Raw genomic sequence first — 22,973 nt, 5'->3', positions numbered from 1 at the left:
AATTCATTCAAGCAAGCCTCAACAATGAGATACCTGTTCCGTGTGGAAAGATCTTTATAGATAGAATGCGGTTGGCCAAGGAGTTCACAACATTGCCATCCGGAAGTATAACGGACCAACACACAAACTCTGTGTAACCATGAACTTTTATAGTCTGGTTAATACAGTTTAGTGAGAACAACTCACAAACGCGGATGGCAAAAACAATAACAAAGGCCTGAGTGACGTCATCTGCATACTATCTATAATTAATCTTGTCCACAAATCAAGGGACAGAATTTGGTAGATAATACATTCACTCAATAGAGACAAAGTTTTTAGCTCAGATATCAGTCAAGTGAAGACACTGATGTTTCTTTCAAAAGACCTTGGAGCTAGAAAGGCTTAATTCCATGATTTTGAAATCGAAATGGTGCCTTTTTCGTTTTTGGGATATTACAAAATTTAGAAGTAGTTTAACCCTGCAACTTATAAAGTAAAAAGTAATAAACGAACAACCAAGCAACTGTCTTAGTCACACTATTACAGTTCAAGAGTTAAAAGTCAGGTGAAAATCTACTTTTCTGAGACATAACAATACTGCTAACAGTTCTCTAAAATAACAAAGGCAGAAACAAATGGTATATACCTTATTTCAGCAACATTTTATTTGATAATGGTTTAATTGCCAATTTGTCATCTCGATGAAGAAAACTTTTGGTAGATCTGAAGTAATTCTAAGTCTGTCTGAGGTAAGACTTTTGTAGCTGCTATCTCAAAATGACGAAGTTGCACCTCTCTCGTTTCAATATCTTCTCTCAGTGCTGTGAGGGCTGCTTCTTGGCACAGTTGTATAATCTGACAATACATTGAAGTGGAAAGTTGAGATGGTATTTAATTGAAATGCATTTGAAATATCTATTTAAATACAAAAATGTATAAAATGTACCAACAACTTTACACCATAGAATTATGGGCAACTTAAGATAACCGTTATAAGAAACTCAAGTAGAGCTAAAGCAGAGTCTTCAGAGAAGAAACTCCCCTCCAACAAGTGTTTCAGTCCTGAACTTCTTACATACTAGATCGTGACTTTTAGGTGTTTTTCTACTTTAAAAAAACATTTTTAAAGTGCCAGCACTGAGGCTTTAACTCATGACAATTGAATCTGGATCTTATTCTTATTTATATTAAATAAATAATAAAAATAAATTAATAAATTCCCTTCATTCATCCCCAGAAATAATTTTTTTAGGGCTTATCTCAAGACTGCAAAGTGAGCTGTGGGGACGAAAATTCATGCTCGAGGAAAAAAACAAAACAAGATGTTGACATAGGGGCTCAAACCTAGCTTGCTGGATTCTAGCATGCTGAATTCCAGCAAACTCTGCAATATGGTACACTAGAGCTGAATGACTGAATTTTTTTCTATATAATAAGTCGTCAAACATGGTATGCTTGGATTCTAGTACGCTTTTTGGCTAAAATCCAGCGAGTACTGCACACTTTCAGGTTTTTGCCATGAGTTCAGCTGATTTACCCCATTATTAAACACACAATCAATATATTTTGGGCAACAAATGTCTTTTGAATTATCCTACATAAACTTAAGCAAATGAAGCAATGAAAAAACGACAGCCAAATACCTCAGCTCCACTATAATCCAATGTGACTACAACCAATTCTTCCACTTTGACATCACTCGAAACCTTCATTTTCCTCAGCTTGACTTCCAGAATCTCCTTACGAGTCTCATCATCAGGCAAGGGGACATAAATCAGACTGTCAAACCGACCTGGCCTCAACAAAGCCTAGGATATATACAGAAAAAGGAAACAGTGCCGAAAATAAATATACCAATTTTTTATTTTGTTCTTCATTGCTTTGCAACATTTAGACTCACTAATCCCTTAACATTTGATATGCTCATGATAGGGGTAGGGCAAGTTCCAGAATGGGGTTCTCACACATCTTAAAAATTGAACTCCCCTCCAGCATTGAGTAAAAAAAATAAATCCCTTTATTCACCCCAAAGGGGAAATTTTTCTTCAGGATGTATTCCAGGGGAAGTCTGAAATAACCCAAGAGTCAGCCGCAGTGCAGTGCTGCAAAGTGAGAGGTGACTTGCTCAAGGCCACACAGCGCAGCGGGTAGTCGAACTCGTTACCTTTCGGGTAAGAAGCAAAGACCATACCGCTTAGCCATGCTGTCCCATAAGTATAAAAGCATTTTCACTGAGTAAAAAATGTTATAGCATTTAAAACATGAGCATTTATATATCGCAATATTCACTAAACATGCTCAAAGCATTTTATAAGGGATCCAACATGTTAACAGCAACACTTAATATGTAGGACGAGACACGACGCCTGTTAGGTGATATTACAATTTTTTCTGACAGAGGCAGTACTGTTAACGGCTAGATACTCATTTTACACCTGAGTACAGTAACAGAATGTGATTAAAGAGCCCTTTTCCAAGGAATCAACTATGAGCTGCTTGGAGCAGGACTCAATCCCTGGATTTTCCGATCCAAATAAAAATTTCGAGTCAACTTGCAATTATAAATTCCCTAAATATAAATAGACAATGTTATTCATTCTCCTTTTTCTTTTTTTTTTTTCTTCAAATCTGCAATCTTTTCATGAGTTTTTGTAAATGTAAAAAATGTACCTGATCAATTTTGTATTTTTCAGGGGGAGTTTTCATGGAAGAGATCATATCTAGTTCCTTATAGACTTACTCTATCAATTTTGTCTGGCCTATTGGTGGCTGCCATGATGAACACGTCCTTGAGGTGCTCCAGCCCATCCATCTCGGTCAACAACTGTGTTAAGACCCTGTCGTCTACACCACTACCACCCGATCCACTGTTGATTGCATAAGAAAGTCAGTGCCATTATAGCACATTATCATAGAAACACGTTATCAAGGAAGATAAACATTCGTAAGAAATTTGCTACGAAATCATAATGGGCATGGCCAGTCATTTTTGGACAGACTCAAATACAGGGAGATAACTCTTGAATAGGGTCACTGACAATTAGAAATCCATTGTGCAAAGAGCTACTTTCAATTTCACTCTGGCTGATTACAAGTCAATTGTGATAACTCATACTTGTTGTGTTATTCAACTCTTATTTTACCTCAAATCTAAAACCATGAGCAACAGCGGTCGAATTGACAGCTAATTGTTACACTATTCTTTAGTCAGAAACTCTCAAACTTTGGACTTCTGTGACTATTTCTTTGAATTCCAAGGTGTGAGAATTGTTGACAAAATGAGTGAGGGTCCTTTTAATTGATCGGTACTTGAATATTGAGTTTTAAAAATCAAAATGTCTAAATCGTGGTTTTTCAGAGTTAGGTAGTGATTTTGTGTATCTCAAATTCATAGAAAATTATAAGAATCCTTAAATAATTGACACATCTTAAACTTAAAAGGCTCAGGCCATTTCTATGCCCTGGTGATTGTCTCTATAAAATAGTATGAGATAACATACGTATTTTATGTGCAACTCAAGGCTGGTACAAAAATAGGTCACTTCCATATTAATTCATTTCAATTTCAGGAAGAAACACAGATTTCGGTCATCCCACAAAAAGCTTCTATTGCTGAACTCTATAGCCTGACCACAGATAAACTTTACAATTCAGGCATTGCCTTTAAAAAGAAAAAAACAAAAAACAAACAAACATGAATTGTAATCAAAAGAGCTGATAAACTAAAGTCACATCAATGTCCTGCATTATGAAGTGGTTTGTGCATGGTAAAACTAAGCAGTGTTATATATCTATTTACTTTATTTTTTAAAAGGATTATAAAAGTACTTTTTAAAAAAATGAGTGAATAATCAGAGTGTTATGTCATGAAATAAAATATCATATTCTTGATTTCAATTGAAGGAAAATGGAGCACAGTTTACAGGTAATTATTAGCTTATTACTATTCTCATTGACTAACCTTCCCCTTTTGGCGGATATAGCATCAATTTCATCAAAGAATATAACAGACGGAGCAGCTGATCTTGCCTTGCGGAAAACTTCCCTTATGGCTTTCTCTGACTCTCCCACATACTGATTGAAGAGTTCTGGACCCTGAAAGGAACGAGTGAAACAGTTGTGTGAAGAGAGTTCGGTACGACGTGGTTGGACGATCTGCTGCCATAAAATTTATATTCATTTGAAACAATTAGTTTTGTAGAATCTAGGGCAGAGCGTAGACTCCTTGTTGGCTTATAAGTTTCTAAAAATTCAGTAATATACACTGGTGCTTGATCATTAAGGCACTTATAGCACAATACTGCTAATTTGAATAATAATAATAATAATAATAATAATAATAATAATAATAATAATAATAATAATAATAATAATAATAATAATAATAATAATAATAATAATAATAATTATTATTATTATTGTTATTATTATTATTAATATTATCATTATCCTTATTATTATAAATATTATCATTATCATTATTATTATTATACAAAAGTTCAAGGATTTTGTCTCTTTTTGTTTTTGTTTTGTTTTATATCACATTAATAATTCCAACCTTGACAGCCAGAAAGTTGAGATGACATTCTGTAGCAACAGCTCTGGCAATCATTGTCTTGGAGCAACCTGGAGGTCCGTACATCAGAAGTCCTCTTGGAGGCTCTATCCCCAGGTCTTTGTACAGAGTTGGATGGGATAAAGGAAGCTCTACTGCTTCTCTCAGTCTCATTTTGACCTCTGACATTCCACCGATATCTGACCACCTCACCTGAAAGGTAAAGAAAAAAAAGTAATTCTTCAAAGCTATTAGGATCATGGAGCCGGAGTTAATCCCTGGTTCTGTAGCATGACACGGACAATAGTAATTGCTTGCTACCATTTGGATCAGACGCAATTATATTGCAAATTACTTTACACCAGATCTAACAGACCCAGCTACCCCTCACTGCTGGGAGGACAGGAGGGTCAGAAAAAAATCTTGACCTCGCCCAGGATCGATCTCAGTTCCTTTGCATGTGAAGTGAATGCTGAAGGGGAAATAAAACAAAGGATTACATTTATAGATAATATCATTGAACTCAGTTAACCGATTAACTGTCATACTCTGGAAAAACCTGTATTTCAAAATTTGGCACAAAGGTACACATGTCGTGGACCCTCGCTTACATCACACAACACAAACAATGAGCATGTTCAATTTTTGTGTTGTATAATGCAAGCGAGGGTTCACAGTGTATAACAGTAAAACACGTACCCTTGTGAAGAATATAGGAATCAAAATTGTCCCAACTATCAGGAGGAGCCTCTGTGGTGTAATGGTAGAATGTCTGATCAGAAATCAGGAAGTCTGAGGTTCGATCCCCAGTTGAGGAAGACTGATTTTTTCGGGATGGTTTTTTTTTCTTGTATTTTTCTTTCTTCTTTGTCTGTCACTGTTTCATACACACTTGTTCAAATCTTCAAGGATTCAATAACACTTCAAAATCGTTAAAATTATGTAGTCCAGCATCAACTTTCATTTTCATTAAGTTTTAATGACTTATAGAATATCATGAAGTTCTGAAATTAGAAGAAAAATTTCGTAATTCTACAAATTTTTCGTAATAGTAGGCAGGTCTGGACAGAAGTATAGATGCGTTTAAGAGCACTAAAGAAAAAAAATACCCTCGAAAATGAGAAAAATCTCTCTCAGCCACTGCCATATTTAAATCTGTATTTACTTTTCTCAAGATTTTATTTCTTCCCACATTGTAAAAATCAGTTTTTTTTTTTCAATTTCAAAATGTCTCCAAACGACAAACAAGATCCTTTACCTCTGGCACCTCCAGCTGAATTTCTCTCAAAGCGCTGGGCTTGACTAACTGTCCAGCGTACACAAGATCCTCTACGGTCAGAACAGTTGATGCTACAGCATCTGCTTGAAATTGGTCTGAACCGATGTCAGACTGACGAGTCAAAGCGTGAATACTCGCTGAAATGAGAATGCAAATACAATATTATTTTTAAAAAGATACAAAGATTAATCTGCCTTCATGGTCCTCAAAGGGATACAGGTCGATCACAGGTGAAGTTGAAATTTTTTTCTGACCCCCCTATCCACCCAGCAGTGATTGGGTAGCTGGGTCTGTTGGATCTTGTGGAAAGTACTTTTCAATAGACTAATGTCCAAAGAGTAGCAAGCAACTGCCACAGTCTGTTTCATGCTATAGAAACTAGGATAAACTCTGGCTCAATAGGCCTCATAGCTCTGAAGAACTAATTTTCGTTGTCATTTCTGCTGTAAAAACAGAGCATTTATATAGTGCAATATCCACTAAATGTGCTCAAAGTGCATTACAAGGTGTCCCTGACCAACAGCCACACGTAACATGACGCCTACTAGGTGATAATACAATTTTTTTTTCCGACAGAGACAACGATGTTAACAGCCAGGTACTCATTTTACACCTGAGTATGATGAGAGATTGTGAGTAAAGAGCCTTTTTCCAAGGACTCAACTATGAGCTGAGCAGGCTCGAACCTAGGACCTTCCGATCCGAAAATGAGTGTCATACCACAAGACCACATGGCCGTACCATCACTGAATCTGTAGAATCCAATGTAAGACAATTTAGGAGTAAGCTGGTGGACTAGTAGTCAAGTCAAAAGCTTTGAAATGAAAATATACGTATTACATTTTAAAAAAATTAATTTTCTTGTGAATTGTCCTAAATGTTTTAAGGTCTGTGCTATTTTCTCCTGTCACAGGCTGATTGCAGAAACAAGAAAAGTGTGCTACAAGAGCATTCAAAAATTATATTCTCATACCTTCATTTATCAAGGCTGTGAGATCAGCCCCAACATATCCATGAGCGTTTTTTGCCACTGATTCAATGTCTTCCTGTGTCAGACTGTGAGGGACTTTGCTTAGCATTACATTCAAAATCTGAAAAAAGTAAAATGAAACATTAAAATAATTTTTTTTAAAAACAACAAATAAATAAACCAAACAAAAACAAAAATCATACACAAAACTCACCAATACTGACCAAGATCACCCAGAAGATTTTAAAAAAGATGAACTTTCAACTTTAGCTGGAAATAGAGCATCCCCAGAATGAACAAAAATTTTTAAAGTTATCTTAAAAGTTTTTCTTTTCTTTTCCCAAGACATTACCTCAGCTCTCTGGACTGGATTGGGCACCCCAATCTCCACTTCACAACCAAAGCGTCCTGATCTTCTGATAGCCGGGTCAAGGTCATCCGGTTTGTTGGTGATACCGATAACAACAACACCAGCATCTGTTTTCTGAAAACAAAAATTGTGTGAAAAAAAAAGAGATAAATTTAATTTTCATCTTTGTTTTTTGTTGGGTTTTTTTTTTTGGATCCAAAAAAAACCCCCAGATTTATTAGTGGTAGAAAATAAAAATGCATAATTCTTTATATAAAAATTTAATAACCAGTGATCCATTTAAGTTATTCACATATTGGTGACCTGGTTACCTGGATAGCAATGCCTTTTCTATTTAGCCAGAAAAAAAACAACAAAAAACAGAAATAGGGACATTAATTATCTTTAAAATGACAACTCCAGCTCCCCGTATATGCTTCTAATGACTTTTCTAAAATTACTGTTGAAAAAATATTTTTATTTTTACCTTACTCCCCTTTGTAGAGTTCATTAACTTGATAAGAATACCACTCGACTCACAAACACAAATAATAATAATAATAATAAATGGCATTTATATAGCGCTTTACCCCATTGTCACAGGCTCTAAGCGCTTTACAGTGATATAAAACAAAACATATTACAGTGAGACAAGTGTGAAGGAAACGTGATACGAATTCAATTTAACAACAACAAAATATGAAAATAATATTGCAACATTATGACGTAAAAAGATAAAACTTTAAGCGAGATTTGAACGTTGTCAACGAATCCGAGCATCTCACGTGTGACGGGAGAGAGTTCCAAAAATGGGGGGCCGAAAATTGAAAAGACTGTTCACCTGTTTTATGCAATGGCTTAGGTTTGACAAGGATTGATTGGTCATTGCTTGACCTCAAGTTTCTATTGGGGACATATATGTTTAGAAGGTCTTTAATATAGGAGGGACTGCGCCCAAAGGGAGTTACAATAGTCCAATTTAGATAAAACTAAAAATAATACAAATGGGAGAAAGCATTTGTGAAAGACCACGTCTTACCAAAAACGTGGCATGCAACAATTATTGGTACTCTCATGTTTTTTGGAGTTTTTTTTTTCAGGATAAATAGACTAACCAAAATAACTTAAGAACCTCTTGGCTAGATAAAGCTGATCTTAGCACAAATAAGATTTAGACACCTTCAAGCTAAGATTACCAAACTACTTCAGCTTTAATACCGGCAATGAAATGGCTGCGACATTCAACAACTCCCTCCGCCCTCGAATACAATTGCTCGAAATGAGTCAACTTCGAGTAACATTCAGATTCAGAACGTCGCTCTGAAGGTGGTTCAATTGTTATAAAGTCCAGTTATAATGAGGTGTTAGCAAAAAGTAAATGAAAAGACTTTCAATTAATTTCAAAGCTGTTATATTTGACATTCTTAAGGGTATTCTTACAATACCAGGCCTCGGGTCACCTTTAATTACTCTCAACCGCGTAATATTAGACAAAATAGAAATATACCTATAATCTTGTAAATAGTTAAATTTTATTGAGATTTCAACTAGGATCTTTCATTAAATAATAAGAAAGAGGGTGGTCCTAAGATTTGTATTGCTTTGTTACATTGATTAGTCAAATATAGAATAAGTCAAAACCTGACCTTGCCACCTGCTCCATCCACCAAAGAGAGAAGAGTCCCAACTATCCGATGTTCCTGCTGGCCTGTGCCTTGTTGTGACCTCTTGGGACAGATGATGTCCATGTCGTCTATCACAATAATGCTAGGAGACCTGACAGAATGTTTGAGTTGAAAATTAAGTGACTTGGAGAATAAAAGAAATTTATCAATAAAGTTATATATAATAATAATAATAATAATAATAATAATAATAATAATAATAATAATAATAATAATAATAATAATAATAATAATAATAATAATAATAATAATAATAATAATAATAATAATAATAATAATAATAATAATAATAATAATAAATAATAACAACAACTATAATAATAATAATAACAACAACAACTACAATAATAATAATAAATAGAACATATTATAGCGCTTTACCCCGTCTAAACAGACACCAAGCTTTTTACATTGACATCAATTGAAATATACAGCTACACAAACAAACATCATCAATTCATTACATTTGAAACAAATGGGTTTTTAGTTGAGTTTTAAAAATTTGGAGGATGAGGATGGCCTAAGGGATGCTGGTAGGAAATTCCAACTTTGAGGGGTGGCAAATTGAAATGATTGAGTGCCAACTTTACGAAGTACCTTTGGCTCAAAGAGACATCTCCCTTTACAATATATATAAATTGCAATCTTGAATATATATCAGAAGAGGTTCTGATGGCTCAGTTGGGTGGTGGAGCACTCACCTCACAGGCAAAAAGAACGGTATCATTGGTTGGAGTAGATTTTTTTTTTCTGGCACTATTGTCCACCAGCAATGATTGTGTAGCGGGTCTAGCTAGACTTGCATCCTATAGAAGGATAGCAAGCAATAGGCTTCAACAGTCGTGACGTCACTTCCCTTGTAATGATGCATAGAAAAGGGATAACTGGTTCTAAACTATCGGAACAATGGTAGACGCCCTTAAGAAATACTTCTCCGACGAGCATAAAAGTGTATCCAGAGGAGAAAAACATTATAAATCTGATCATGTTTTGATTTTTATACATTCTGATCACATGACATGTGAAAAAGTTCTAGCCATCATGAAGAATAAAAAGTACCGATTTTATTTGTTTAGAACCAAGCTGCTCGTGTGCTGGGCTAGACGTGACATCAGACTATTGAATCCTATTGCCACTCTCTCTCTTTAATGCTTCGGAAACTGGGATAAACTATGGCTTCATGGGCCTAATAGCTCTGATAGGATATTCAATGTATGTCAGAGGTCCCAACAATGGACCTTTAAATAGAGTGATTTCAATTCTAATATGATGGAGACATCTCCCTTTAAAATTATGAATAATGATACAGAGCAGGCACTTGTGTTGTGTACCAATACAGAGAGTATTGTAGAATGCAACACTAGATAAAAGGGAGAGGAAAATTAGAAGATCAAGTTCAAACCATTATTATACTAGGTCATTCACTGTACACTTTATCACTTCTCATATCAATTTTTATTTTAAAACTGAAACACGCTGCAACACAGTATAACCTGGTAATGCCGGACTCAAAACAGAAACAATTAGCTAAAAGAAGATTGATGAAATTAATTCAATATATGCTCTTAACATGTTTTCATATACATAATGGAAAATATAATTTTGACCAAAATAAAATATTTTTACAGCAAAGAACTTTTGTTCATCAGGATTAATCAGGATATCCAGCAAATCACATTAACCTCTGCAATTCCCCATTCAAAATCTGAGCCTATTTCTTTTCAGGATTGTTCATTCCTCCCTCCCTCTTAAAAAAATAATAAGAATGACAAAAATAAAAAACAACAAATACATTTTTAAAAACATCTTTTCTTGAAGGTTTACAATCAATTTTTTTTTTTTAATAGACTTTAAAATAGACTTTTTATAAGCTTTGCCAACATGCTCAAATGTTAGATTAAAAAACACAACAAAAATAAAACAAATGAACAAAGAAACGAAACAAAACAAAAGAAATAATAAATAAATTAAAAATTAAAAAACATAACAAACAAACAAACAAAAAAAACCCACATTAAAAAAAAACAAACAAGAGAAAATAAACAGTTTCATATCCACTCACTTGTCAGAAGCCGATTTGAAAATATTTCTCAAATTAGATTCTGCCTGTCCAAAGAGTCTGAAAGAAAAAAAGAGTTTCAATTAGGATCAACAAGCATGGCATAATAAAAACAATCCTATAGTCTTTGTTAGATTTGTGAAGCTATGTGATCAAGTGGTGTGACACTCGATTTCAGATTAGAAGGTCCTGGGAAGCGCATAGTTAAGTCCTTGGAAAAGGCTCTTTACTCACATTCTCTCACCGTACTCAGGTGTAAAATGATTACCTGGCTATTAACAGCGTAGTCTCCGTACGAAAAAAATGTAATATCGCCTAACAGGTGTCATGTCCCGTCCTTAATGTTAAATGTTGCTGTTGACCAGGGAACCCTTGTAAAGCGCTTTGTGAACGTTTAGTGGATATTGTGTTATATAAAAGCTCAATTTTTTAGATTGAGTTCTGTGTTGAATCTGAAAAATGAAAATCTCTGTAAAAGAATTATACCAAAAATATGCTTTGCTTTGCCTCGCCTATGGAAATGCACACATCAACTGATCTGGAGGGAATTGGACAATATTGGTCTGTCAATCAAGCATTTTCATTCGCTACGACTACTGGATTTCACTTGCTTGGAAAGTAAGCGTTTTCATTTGACCAGAAATTTTGCCTCAAACTTGACTGTCGATTTGAGGTTGGTGATTAACGCCATATTGACGTTGCAATACAGGGTTTTTAGTAAAATGTATGAAGTTATGGTGAGTATTTTTTTTATTACTAGTGATATATAGGGGGAAAAAAAATGAGGACTTGGACTCTGTGTAGTTATAGAAAGGATGTTTTTTATGGCTTGCACCATAATTAAATTAAAAAAAAAAAAATTAAGAAAAAAAAAAAAGCATCTGGCTCGTATGAGTGTCAAATATGTGACAAATTACCTCAACCCGGTTTTATGTCCTGGGTTGAAAGTTTGCCAAAACTTTGATTCCATGATCAAAATGATGTTAAAATATATATGCTTGTTGAAAAGAATATAGTTTGTTAAATGATAAAAACTGAAATTTCAAATCTTTGACTTCAAAACTTAAAATCTATTTTAAATGCCCTTTTGGACACCTGCTCAAAACCCGACATCATACAGATTAAATCATAATAAAATTAAACCCTTACTCAAAGGAGATATTACTCACTTGCTCCATATATCTGTTCCAGCTACATAGACAGCATGTACTGAGAGACTATTTACCACAGCTCTCACCATCAACGTTTTTCCAGTTCCAGGAGATCCGTGGACCAGAATACAGTGACTGAGCGAACCAGGCTGTTGGGCTTAGAAATAAAATGAAGTGAAATATTTTTTACTCTGATAGATACAAAAGCATGTCAATATTACAAGTCAAATATATGATGCGTTCATTTTGTTATACCAGAATAAAAATCCTGATATAGAGGTCCCAAGTTCAAACCCCACTTGTTAAAAAGAAAGAGTAGAAAAGCACTAAGGAGATTGACGAAGGTGTGGTCTAGATCCCTTAGAGTGTAAGTATTGAATCTCTTGTTTGAAGGGAGTTTCCTCTCTGCATGACTCAGCATGGTCTTTGCTTCGTACCCGGAAGGTACCGAGTTCAATAACACCCACCGTTGCACTGTGTCGCCCTGAGCAAGTCACCTCATCCTAGCTCAATTTGTGCGCTGCACTGCGATATTCCAGCCTTCCTTTTAATAGACTCTAGAGATAAATATCCCCTATGGGATGAATACAGGGAATTAAAAAACAAAAAAACACAAATTAAAATTTTAAAAAAAAGAAAGAAGACTTTCTGTTCTAACCAAGTTTCTTTTCACTTTACACTGAAAGTGGAAGCTAATCAATTGTGCCCCAGAAGGCAGAGACGGTATTTTATCTAATCTTGTAACAAAAACAAGAAAAATTGTTAATGGCCAGTGGCAATATTGAATGATGTTGATGCCAGAGACCTTGTACACTTGGATAAGGCACTTTATTCACCAAACCCACTCCAATCCAGATTGAAGGTAAAGCTGAATGTTTGTGGTTAAGGATATTGTAAGAGGGCAAGTCACTAAATTGTTGTATTGAATAGAAAAGTTTCTATGTGCAAGTGTGGGAGAAACTGAGCGCTGAGACACAGTAAAAATGTGCAAGACAAAACTTTTAAGCATTAAAATCAAATTGATCTTATATCCCAAACGTTTTACACTATCATTTAGCAACTGTTGCAAATAAAAACATTCATGGTGAAAAAACTTAACACAACAATTCCCCCCCCCCCCCCCCCCCCCCCCCCTTCTACAAAAAAGACAAAGAATGAATAAGCTAAAAAAGAAAGATTAAAAAAAAAGCAAGCCAAACAATACAGTTTTACTTAACTACTTAAAATTTGATACAATAGCTCAATAGAAAACTCTTCAATGATTTGAATTAACGATATATTGATGATAAAATAATAAAATGAAAAAGTAAAATACCTCTACATATTCTGCGTTGAAGTTCTTCAATTTTTTGTGCCATTCCTCCGACATTTACCAATGAGTGTCCCTCCTTTTCATTTGACATGTCACCAGATGCCCTTTTTGCACAATTAGGCTCGATAGATATTCTGGATATGCCTGCCAGCACTTTCCCAAAATTCTGGCTTTGACCTTCTCCCTCCAAAGATTCATCAGTTTTACAAAAACATGTGCTTGGTGTATTTAAATTGGGAAAATCCTTCTTAGCTCGTGTCCTGGGTGTAGATGAGTTATCTACCATAATATCACTTTCACTTTTATCTAGGTTTAATGTTGAGAACGATGTAGACAATTCATTCTCTAAGTAAGAATGGTCACCTGTTCTTTCTGAGAATGATGGACTTTGTATTGAGGTATCAATAGCTTTGGGTGTATTTTCAACAAGAGATGGTTGAAAGCAAGATTCCTGGTCTTTAGCAGGGGAACTTAAGGAGGTTTTAGAGGAGAATGAAGTTGATAATTTAGAAGTGTCGATCTTGGGATCTGATTTCTTTGAAGAAAGATGAATTTCTGAGACACGACACTGACACACTTGACCAAAATACTTGATCCTAAGATTGGTGTCCTTTGTGAGATATAATCCGTCTTTCCATCAATATGAAAGAAAAGAATGACAATAAAATAAAACAAAATAAAATGAAAATAGAAAACTATTTCTAAATAATTATTTTAAACGCACCTAACTATGACACTTAAAAATGTTAAAATTATCATATTCCTTTTTTTTCCCCCTGGACGGGAGGAGGAATGAAAGTATTAAAGTATTCATCTATTACTAACTACATTTATATGTAATTAAACTCTATGTAAAAATAAATTATAGCCAAAAAATATTTATATAATTAGAGAAGAATAAAGAATAAAAGACTCAGGCACACAAGAGAATATCAATGGTATATAAATTATATAACATTCTGCTTAAAAAATGCAAGAATAATTGAACTACTCTCACCAAGATAAGAAACTGCAAATGAGCAAAACTCATCTCTCTCAAATATCTTGTTGGAATCCCTGTGAGAAAAAACAAAAAACAAAAAATAAATAATCAGAGAGCATTTTTATTATTGATTAGGAATCAACAATTGCAGCATTGTGGTTAAATATTGCGATTCAAGAAAAAATAATCCTAGGATCTCATTCAAAAACTGATATATGTTTGATCTACAAAATTGTTGAGAGTAGATATTGGTATTACCAAAGGTATTGACAAATTTAAAACATATACCTAAAGAATAAGAGCTTACATCTCGATAATACCTCTATTAAATATCAATATAAATAACTTCTTTTAAAAAAAGAAAGAAAAAAATAACAATGAAAAAAAAAATAAGAAAAAGAAAAAGAAATATAAACAAACAAAATGGAAAAAACAAAACAAAACAGTTCTTGATCATATTCTCAACGCCATTTACAAAATAAATAAATAAATTTTGAAAATTTTTTTGAAAGATGCATTGAAACTATGACATTAAATCAAGCATCCAAATTTAAATCTTGTCAGACTCACATTAATTTCAGCACTGCCGATTCCACAATTTGGTCCTGACAATGCAATTTTTGCACAGTCAAATGATTTTCCTCTTTCACCTTAATCTCCTCCATGCTCTGTTTGGTCAAGCCAATGCTCATCACCTGGTTACTAGAGGTCAAAGGCCAGGCTCTTTTGACGGTCTTGTCACCGAGTACAACAAAGTGACCAATGGCAATTCCACACATAGTCATTGCTGGCACTGACAACCAAACAAGGCTGTCTTTGTCTCTTACACTCTTTGTTATGGGATTTTTATCTGTAATAGATAATTATTCAGAAAAACATGAATTGATTATCAAGATATTTATAAGCAAAAAATATGCTAATTTGAGGGTTGGTGTGGAACCATTTGTCTTGTCATTAATTTTTCTTCTATCATAATAAACCAATCTTCTTAGAAACACTTGGAATCTGGTCATCATGTCAACAGAGGAACATGTGGGTTAAATTTTATCAAAAAAAAAAAAAAAAAGATCCTAAATGCTGGAAAAAAAGGGTGCAAAGGTGTGACTTGACTTGAACATCCAAACGAATTAGGATAAATTTTGAAAATGAATGTTCAATGAAATTTAGGACATATATATTTGTCGAGATATGTTACTGGTGCAGATTACCATTTAGGAAGCTGTCTTTTATATCAATATTTCCTGATTAGTGTATTGAACTGTGTTGTATATAAAAGTCTTACAAATTATGAAATTTATAATTGAAATATGTATATGACTCACATGGGTCTCAAAATAACATAATCGACACAAATACAATGAAAATCATTTTACTATATAAATACATCAAATTACATGATCCTTTATACAATATACTAAAAGAAATAAAATGTCTGTCTTTTCACATTTTATTTATACACATTTATTTCAAAATCGGCCTGATTTAACAAAGAGGTGTTCTTTTTCCACCTCAACACTTCATGACTTTGGTAGTTCTTATTTCAATAATAAATGAATCTCTATTGTTGTCTGCATTAAACAATGTCCGAGAGGTTTTAAAAGTCTATTAACTGTGCTGGTTTAATGATGAAGTGTGTTTTGTTTTGGTCTAAAGTCAGACGGCTGGAAGTATTGTTAACAGTTTCGTCTTGGATTTTAAGGAATTTTGATGACAATTAAAGTTTAGAACTACTTTTCCTAATATATGGGTGTCTAATTTAAAAATATGCTCTAATAGTTTATATTCAGCCTCGAGAACTTGGATAAATAAAAGTACATCCAGATAAATTTGAATCAATTTTAGAGAATGATAAACACTTTCTAGAAAAGATAGTCAGATAAATATGAATCATTTTGACAACTTGGCAAAGCCCACCTACATCTTTCATTAACATCTGTATTCTCAGGTATTGTAACTAAATAATATACATTCAAAATCTCACCTCCATCCAGTAGATTCTCAGCCTTTATCACTTTTCCTGTAAGACATTTCTCCAAGATAAATGGATGATCAGATTGGCAGGACTTTGAATGTATCTCAGCATCTAAGGGAAGGATCAGTTTTCCGCATAAACTGCATTGTAGCCAATCATGAGATTTGGACTTGTCTTTCTTTTTAGGGGCCATAATAGTAGCTGGAGAAAAAAAACAAAACAAAGGAACATAAAATGTATACAATGAAAAGCATGTGAGAAAAGTGAGTTGTAAATCTAAAATGTGTTTGAAAGAAATGAGAACCAAAAAAAATTGTGAGCTAAAAATTATAATATGGTTCAGTATGCTTAACATATTATACTCAGCTTTTAAGCTCGCTCAATCAAACAAAAAAAAAGGATTATTTTTTTTACATAACAAAAAAAAATTATGCTTAATCATGCACTCCACTTTATCCAAACTCTTAAAGGTGAGCAATTATTTGGAGTGAACTGTGGTATAATCAAAAGTGATCACTTGACTATAAAGTACATCAAAATGTGCCATCTTGACCACTCATATTATGTCCGCCTCCTGATACAACACAAGTATTTTGTAAAAAAAATATGAATTAAAGATCCATGAGCTAAATTCTATAAAGATTGATGTTGCTACAGTGTATTTCTCACAGCCACCAGTTACCCAATCTCTTTATCTAATGGGTCTCTGAGATGAAGAAGTGATTTCAGGGATTTGATTAACAACACAACTAAAAATAAAGTAATTTGGACATTCTGTATGTTCCTGAAGCGTTTTGCTAACATTTTTTGGTATCCATTTGGAAGTGTACATTAAAATATTAGATTCCTTCATTTTTGTAAAGCAGCATTCTCTTTACCATTTTTTTAAAAAATGTTAACCATTTGTCCTCTGAGAAGGGCTTCAATTTCATTTTAAAAAAAAACAAACAATTAACTTCACGGGGCCAATGCTTTACTAGGTTTTTCTTGATGTTTGCCTTCATTGCTGGTTTGTAAGTTTGAAAGAGGGGCACTGGTAAAGGAGAGAGGTCCCTGTCACCATCTTGCTTTGTTAACACAGAGACTGTGGCCAGATGGTTTAAAGTGTTCCAAGGCTAAATATAGCCAATTTTTATTAAAAATGATGTTGCCATTTATCATTTTTAAACGTGCCACGTTTGTAATAATAAAAAAAAAATCTTACCTTAAACCACTGTGGCCGCATTCATTGTTGAAATGGAAATCTCAAAAAAATGACGCAAAATTTTGTCCATTACAACAATGTTAAACTAGGCTCAGATATCAGACCTGCATATATGTTCACGTCGACTGTGGCAGATAAAGAATAAGATTGTCAAAAAAGATATATATATAAAAAGAAAGAAAGAGAAGATCAAGAAAAAAAATCTTCCATTTACCTTAAACCCGATACCACTGTGTCAGATAGATAAAGAAGAAGAGTGTCAACAAAAAAAAAAGAAAAAAAAAAAAAAGACGACAACCCCTACACAGATTTCTCTCTCTCTCTCTCCCTCCCTCATTTTCCTCTTTTTGGTAAGTAAGTGTAAGTTTTTCTGCCATGCCATGCCTTCCCCTTCCCTCATCCCAACCCTCGACTCCAAGGTGGCAACTCAGTCTGTAAACAAAGCAAGATGGCGCCTGGGACCTCTCTCCTTTACCAATGCCGAAAGAGGATTTTTTTTTTTTAGTTTAGAAATTGGAGGTATTATTATTTGTCATGAAATTAAATGTAATTAACGCTACAAAAATTGGGCTACTGGTAATGGGAATATAGTATTGTTGGTATTTTTTTACTCGTCCTCCTTCCTGGGAGCAAGGAGACAACAACAGGACTTGTACTTGTACTTGTACTAAGAAGAGAGTAGGGTTAGGAGCGGGATGGGGGTTATTTTTTGTTTAAGTAATAAGAATAATTTTTTAATAGTCTACACCATACTAGTATCATCGTAGATATCATATTTATAACATTATAAATAATTATAATCATAATGACAATGACAATGAATGAATCGTAATCGATGAATGAATGAATCTCGGCCTCGGGCGCTCATTTATTATAATTTATAAGCTTACGTAGGCTTAGTACATAAGGATAATTGAGCATTTGGTAAATAATTTCAAGAGAAGGAGTGAAATTCAAGAACTTTACTCTGCTACAATTTTGAAAGATTTACAGAATCGTTCATCGTTTGGGATGTTTCAGTTTCACATTATTGACAATCCTCGCTGCTATAAAGCTGCAAAATGTCTCGCGTTTCGGAAAACTTTGTTTTTCTATGTTAAACTTTTTAACTGAACTGTGTCCGTTGAATTGATTATTCGCTTTTCATTAGGCCTAGCCTATATTATCTCTTTATTCCATCCACGAATAATGACAAATAAAGATGTGATAAATACAAATTAGATGTAAATGTAAAGATACATTGAATACAACAAAAGATAACATTTTTTGTCGATGGAATGAAGTAAAGCATAGTGAAGCCTATTTAACATGATGTAAAAGATGGAAGAACTGTATTCAACTTTACACTCTAATCAATATTAGTTTTGCGTGATTTTTAATTAATCGATGAGAAAATAATAAAATGTATGTAGATTGGCGACCAATTGCATGATTGTGATTTCTCTTAACACTCTTCCAATAACTATTTGGCCTAACTAGAAATCGTACCATAAATCTTTTACAATCAATGCCAAATTCTCTGACACTAAGTCTTTAGAGACACTAATAGAGTATTGGGAGCTCATATTATTGGATGCGTACTTATATTATTGTATAAATCGTTTGATTTTCAAATCTTGTACGTAAAGCCTTGCTCGCACACTTCTAAAGTTAATAATGCGTACACTTTAAAAATGTATTTATTTATTTATTTATCTATTTATTTATTTACCTATTTATTTATTTATTTATTTATTTATTTATTTATTTATTTATTTATTTATTTATTTATTTATTTATTTATTTATTTATTTATTTATTTATTTATTTATTTATTTATTATTATTTATTTATTTATTGGTGTTAACAACGTTCAAAGTAAATATTGTGGAATGCTTTTGGTGCGCGTTTCAATCCCCTGATCCATAACTTTATACATAGACTACAGCACAACTACGTACAAAAATGCTGAAATTATTGTGCAAAATTGTTGAGTTGTTGCGGAAAGATGAAAGCAAATTTCATTCATGATTTATCTGTTGTTTTAAACCTGATAGATTGCATACTAAGAAAACTGTGTATTAAAATTTTTTTTTAATAATTTTTTTTTAGATAAAAAATTTTACACTAATAAATTGTGTAATCTTCTGTACAACATTTTTAAAGATGAATAAAGGAATTGTTATTATTGTTGTTACTGGTATTATGAATATTGTTATCGTCGTCATCAAAATCAACATCATTATCATCATCATCATCATCATCGTCATCGTGGTGATGATGATAATGATGATGATGATGATGATGATGATGATTGATGATGATAATGATGATGACGATGATGATGATGATGAAAATGATATCGTTGCGTTGGATCAGTTACAGACTCCATGTTAGATCGATCCAGGGAGACACAAAAGACACTAGACATCAACAGAACGTCCCTGCCTACGATACTGGAATGTGACTTTTGAGAACTTTCGAATCATTTTTTGTTGTTGCTCTTCTCATGGCACGACCCTCAAGTCCAAAGTGTAACCATAAATTTTTGTAGCTTTTGCAGCTGTTACTGTGAAACCTACGATTTTAAAGTGTGCGGCTTTGTTGTATTGTGATATGACACTCGCCCTCTGACATTATGTCCCTGGTTCGAGTCCCAATCTTTTACGGCGCAAATTCGAGTTCTTGTTATAATCTAAAATTTAAAAAACTACATTAAATTCCCTTTATTCATCCCCATAGGGGATTTTTTTCTCTTGGGTCCATGCCAAGAGAAGACTGGAATAACCCAGGCGGGAACGAATCAAAGACCGTACCGCTGAGCCAAGCTGCCCCCTAAGGCCTTTTATTAACATTCTCTCACCACACACAGTTGTAAAATGAGTAACTGGCCAGCAATAGCGTTGTCTGTTGAAAAAAAAAAAGGTTGGAATAGCGCCTTGCTGGTGACATGTCCTGTCCTACTTGTTAAAGTGTTGCAGCTAGTCTGGGACCCCTTCTAAATCTCTTTCAGCACATTAACTGGATGTACCTATTGCGCATACCAATGCTGTGGGTATCACTGCAGTATCACAGTAAAAACTCACAACTTCCGCCAGCCGAAAATAGATAGAACGAAATTGACGTCACTCAGCTCTTTGTTGTTGTTTTTTCGCCAACCCACATTTATGAGTAGTTCTCACTATTGTCTCAGTAAGACTATGAACGGCCAAGGTAACACACAGAGTTTTGTTAGTTGGTACCTCTATCCGGCTGGCGGAAATTGCCTCAACGTACAGTATCAATAACGTACCAACACACAAAACTATGTGTAACCTTAAACGTTTATAGTCTGATTGACAGAATTTAGTGAGAACTACTCATAAAATTGGCTGGCCAAAAACAGTAACAAAGAGCTGATTGACATCAAATTCCTTCCTTCTATAGATAGTATGCAGATGACGTCACTCAGGTCTTTGTTATTGTTTTTTGCAATCCGCGTTTATGAGTAATGCTCACTGAACTGTATTAACCCGACTATAAACGTTCATGGATACACACAGTTTTATGTGTTGGTCCGTTATACTTCCGGATGGCAATGTTATGAGCTTCTTAGCCAAGCGCATACTATCTATAAAACCTGAGGGTTTTAGAAATAAATTTTTGCACACACTCATACAAACATACACACACATATTGCTCATTGTTTTAATAGTGGTGGACACAAGAGTTACGAATTCAAAGTTTTTGGTAAAGTTTTTATGCAAAAATAATAAATTGATATAGTTAAAGATAAATTAATAATTAAACGAACGATTAATAAATAAATTAATTAAAGAAATAGAAAGATAAATAAATAAATAAATAAATAAATGAGTGATTAAATAAAGAGAAAGGATGCCATATCTCATCTTACATGGTACATTATGTAAATGATACTTAAGTGTTTCTGTTAGCTTGAGACCTCTTGTAAAGCGCTTTGGGCACATTTGTGATCATCAATGCGAAAAAACATGACCAGATCGTAGCCATCGTTAACTTATAGCCTGACTCTGACCAAAAAATGACGTCAAAATGCCAGTCTTTGGCCACAAAAGAAAACAAATCGTGAGTTGTATTCAATAGTTCAACCAAAGAGGCCACTTGTTTCCATGAGCACTACTAACGACAACTCACTAGGCGGTGCAAAAAACAAATAATGACGTCAAAATGCCAGTCTTTTTTGGTTTCATTGTCAGGCTATAACTTAACGATGGCTACGACCAGACCCCAAACCATTGGGATCACTTGTTTACTTGAGCACAACTGACGACATTGACATCGTTAACGTATAGCTGGCACTAACCAAAAAAACTACGTCAAAAGACAAGTCTTTGGCCACAAAAGAAAACAAATCGTGAGTTGTATTCAAAAGGTCCACCAATGACGTCACTCAGGTCTTTGTTATTGTTTTTTGCCATCCGCGTTTATGAGAAATGCTCACTTAACTGTATTAACCCGACTATAAACGTTCATGGATACACACAGTTTTGTGTGTTGATCCGTTATACTTCCGGATGGCAATGTTATGAGCTTCTTAGCCAAGCGCATGCTATCTATAACTTTACGATGGCTTCGGTTGTATCCGACTAGTGGATATTATGAGTATTTTTGTGAGTCTTTTTTTTTTCTTTCTTTTTTTTTTTTTAGATAAACGCAATGCATCAATAGATATATAAATAAACCAATGAATATAAATGAATAAATTACAAATAAATTAATAAATTAATGAATGAATGAAAAGATAAATGAATAAATAACAAAAAATGAATGAATGACTGAATGAATGAATGAATGAAAAGATAAATAAATAAATGAATGAATAAATAGATGGATGAATTAATAAATAGATAAATAAATGAACAAAGCCCAACACCCCAAAGATTCGGTCTGTTTACATCATAATGAAATAAGCTCAGACCACACCATGACCATTTAAACTGAATACATTAACACACAACAAACTTTTAAAACTCAGTTATTTGACAACCGCTTACTAACAAGCTAATAAATGTCCATATAGAATAGTTTCCACTTGATCATTTGTATTGTACATATGCTTTTATGACGTGATATTTAAAACAATTTTACTCTGTGATTTTTCCATGTTATTTTATCAACATTCCTTTATTTTTTTTTTTTCAAAATGTTTAATAACCACTGTTTTATCCAAATGTATTAATTTACTCATTTCGTTATTTTAACGATAAAAATTGTGTGGGAAAAAAGAAATGAATCAATAACATCTGAGCGAGCCTTTGTGTTTTTAATCTAAGGTTTTATACGTGTTTGCAATATAATTCAATTAAATTTCGTGTCGAGCTCAATTTTCCAAGGACAAAGAATAACTGCTTGCTGTTGGGAACAAGGAATCTTATTCAAAAAGTTGCGGTTCTGATAAAATAAAAATGATTCTTCCAGCCAGCTAAGACTTTACAAGGTAAGAGCATAACTTGTAACTGGGAGAGAGAGAGAG

At 33.7% G+C, this 22,973-nt stretch overlaps 1 protein-coding gene across 2 annotated transcripts; it reads right to left on the bottom strand.

Annotated features, from left to right (window-relative positions):
- Nucleotides 1-623: 623 nt before the first annotated feature.
- LOC144970390 (ATPase family gene 2 protein homolog A-like) lies at nt 624-18,592 on the bottom strand. Of its 2 annotated transcripts, none has more exons than XM_078909970.1 (16): nt 18,467-18,592; nt 16,306-16,497; nt 14,895-15,174; nt 14,340-14,398; nt 13,346-13,972; nt 12,049-12,187; nt 10,883-10,939; nt 8,782-8,911; nt 7,139-7,270; nt 6,790-6,907; nt 5,796-5,953; nt 4,541-4,750; nt 3,944-4,077; nt 2,723-2,849; nt 1,626-1,790; nt 624-837 (listed from the first exon to the last, which is right to left on the bottom strand). In XM_078909970.1, exons 2-16 carry the CDS (start codon nt 16,487-16,489, stop codon nt 676-678), a joined length of 2,682 nt encoding a protein of 893 aa, XP_078766096.1. In that variant the 5' UTR covers nt 16,490-16,497; nt 18,467-18,592; the 3' UTR covers nt 624-675. The 2 variants fall into 2 exon arrangements, with proteins under 2 accessions (XP_078766096.1, XP_078766097.1); XM_078909971.1 differs by having other exon boundaries at nt 18,492-18,573.
- Between the last annotated feature and the right edge of the window lie 4,381 nt (nt 18,593-22,973).

This window comes from Berghia stephanieae, chromosome 4 (genome assembly GCF_034508935.2).
Source record: "Berghia stephanieae isolate SIO BIC M18660-M18661 chromosome 4, UCSD_Bste_1.3, whole genome shotgun sequence".
In the NCBI taxonomy this organism is placed as follows: Eukaryota; Metazoa; Mollusca; class Gastropoda; order Nudibranchia; family Aeolidiidae; genus Berghia; species Berghia stephanieae.
This window is presented reverse-complemented; position numbering and strand designations above follow the sequence as displayed.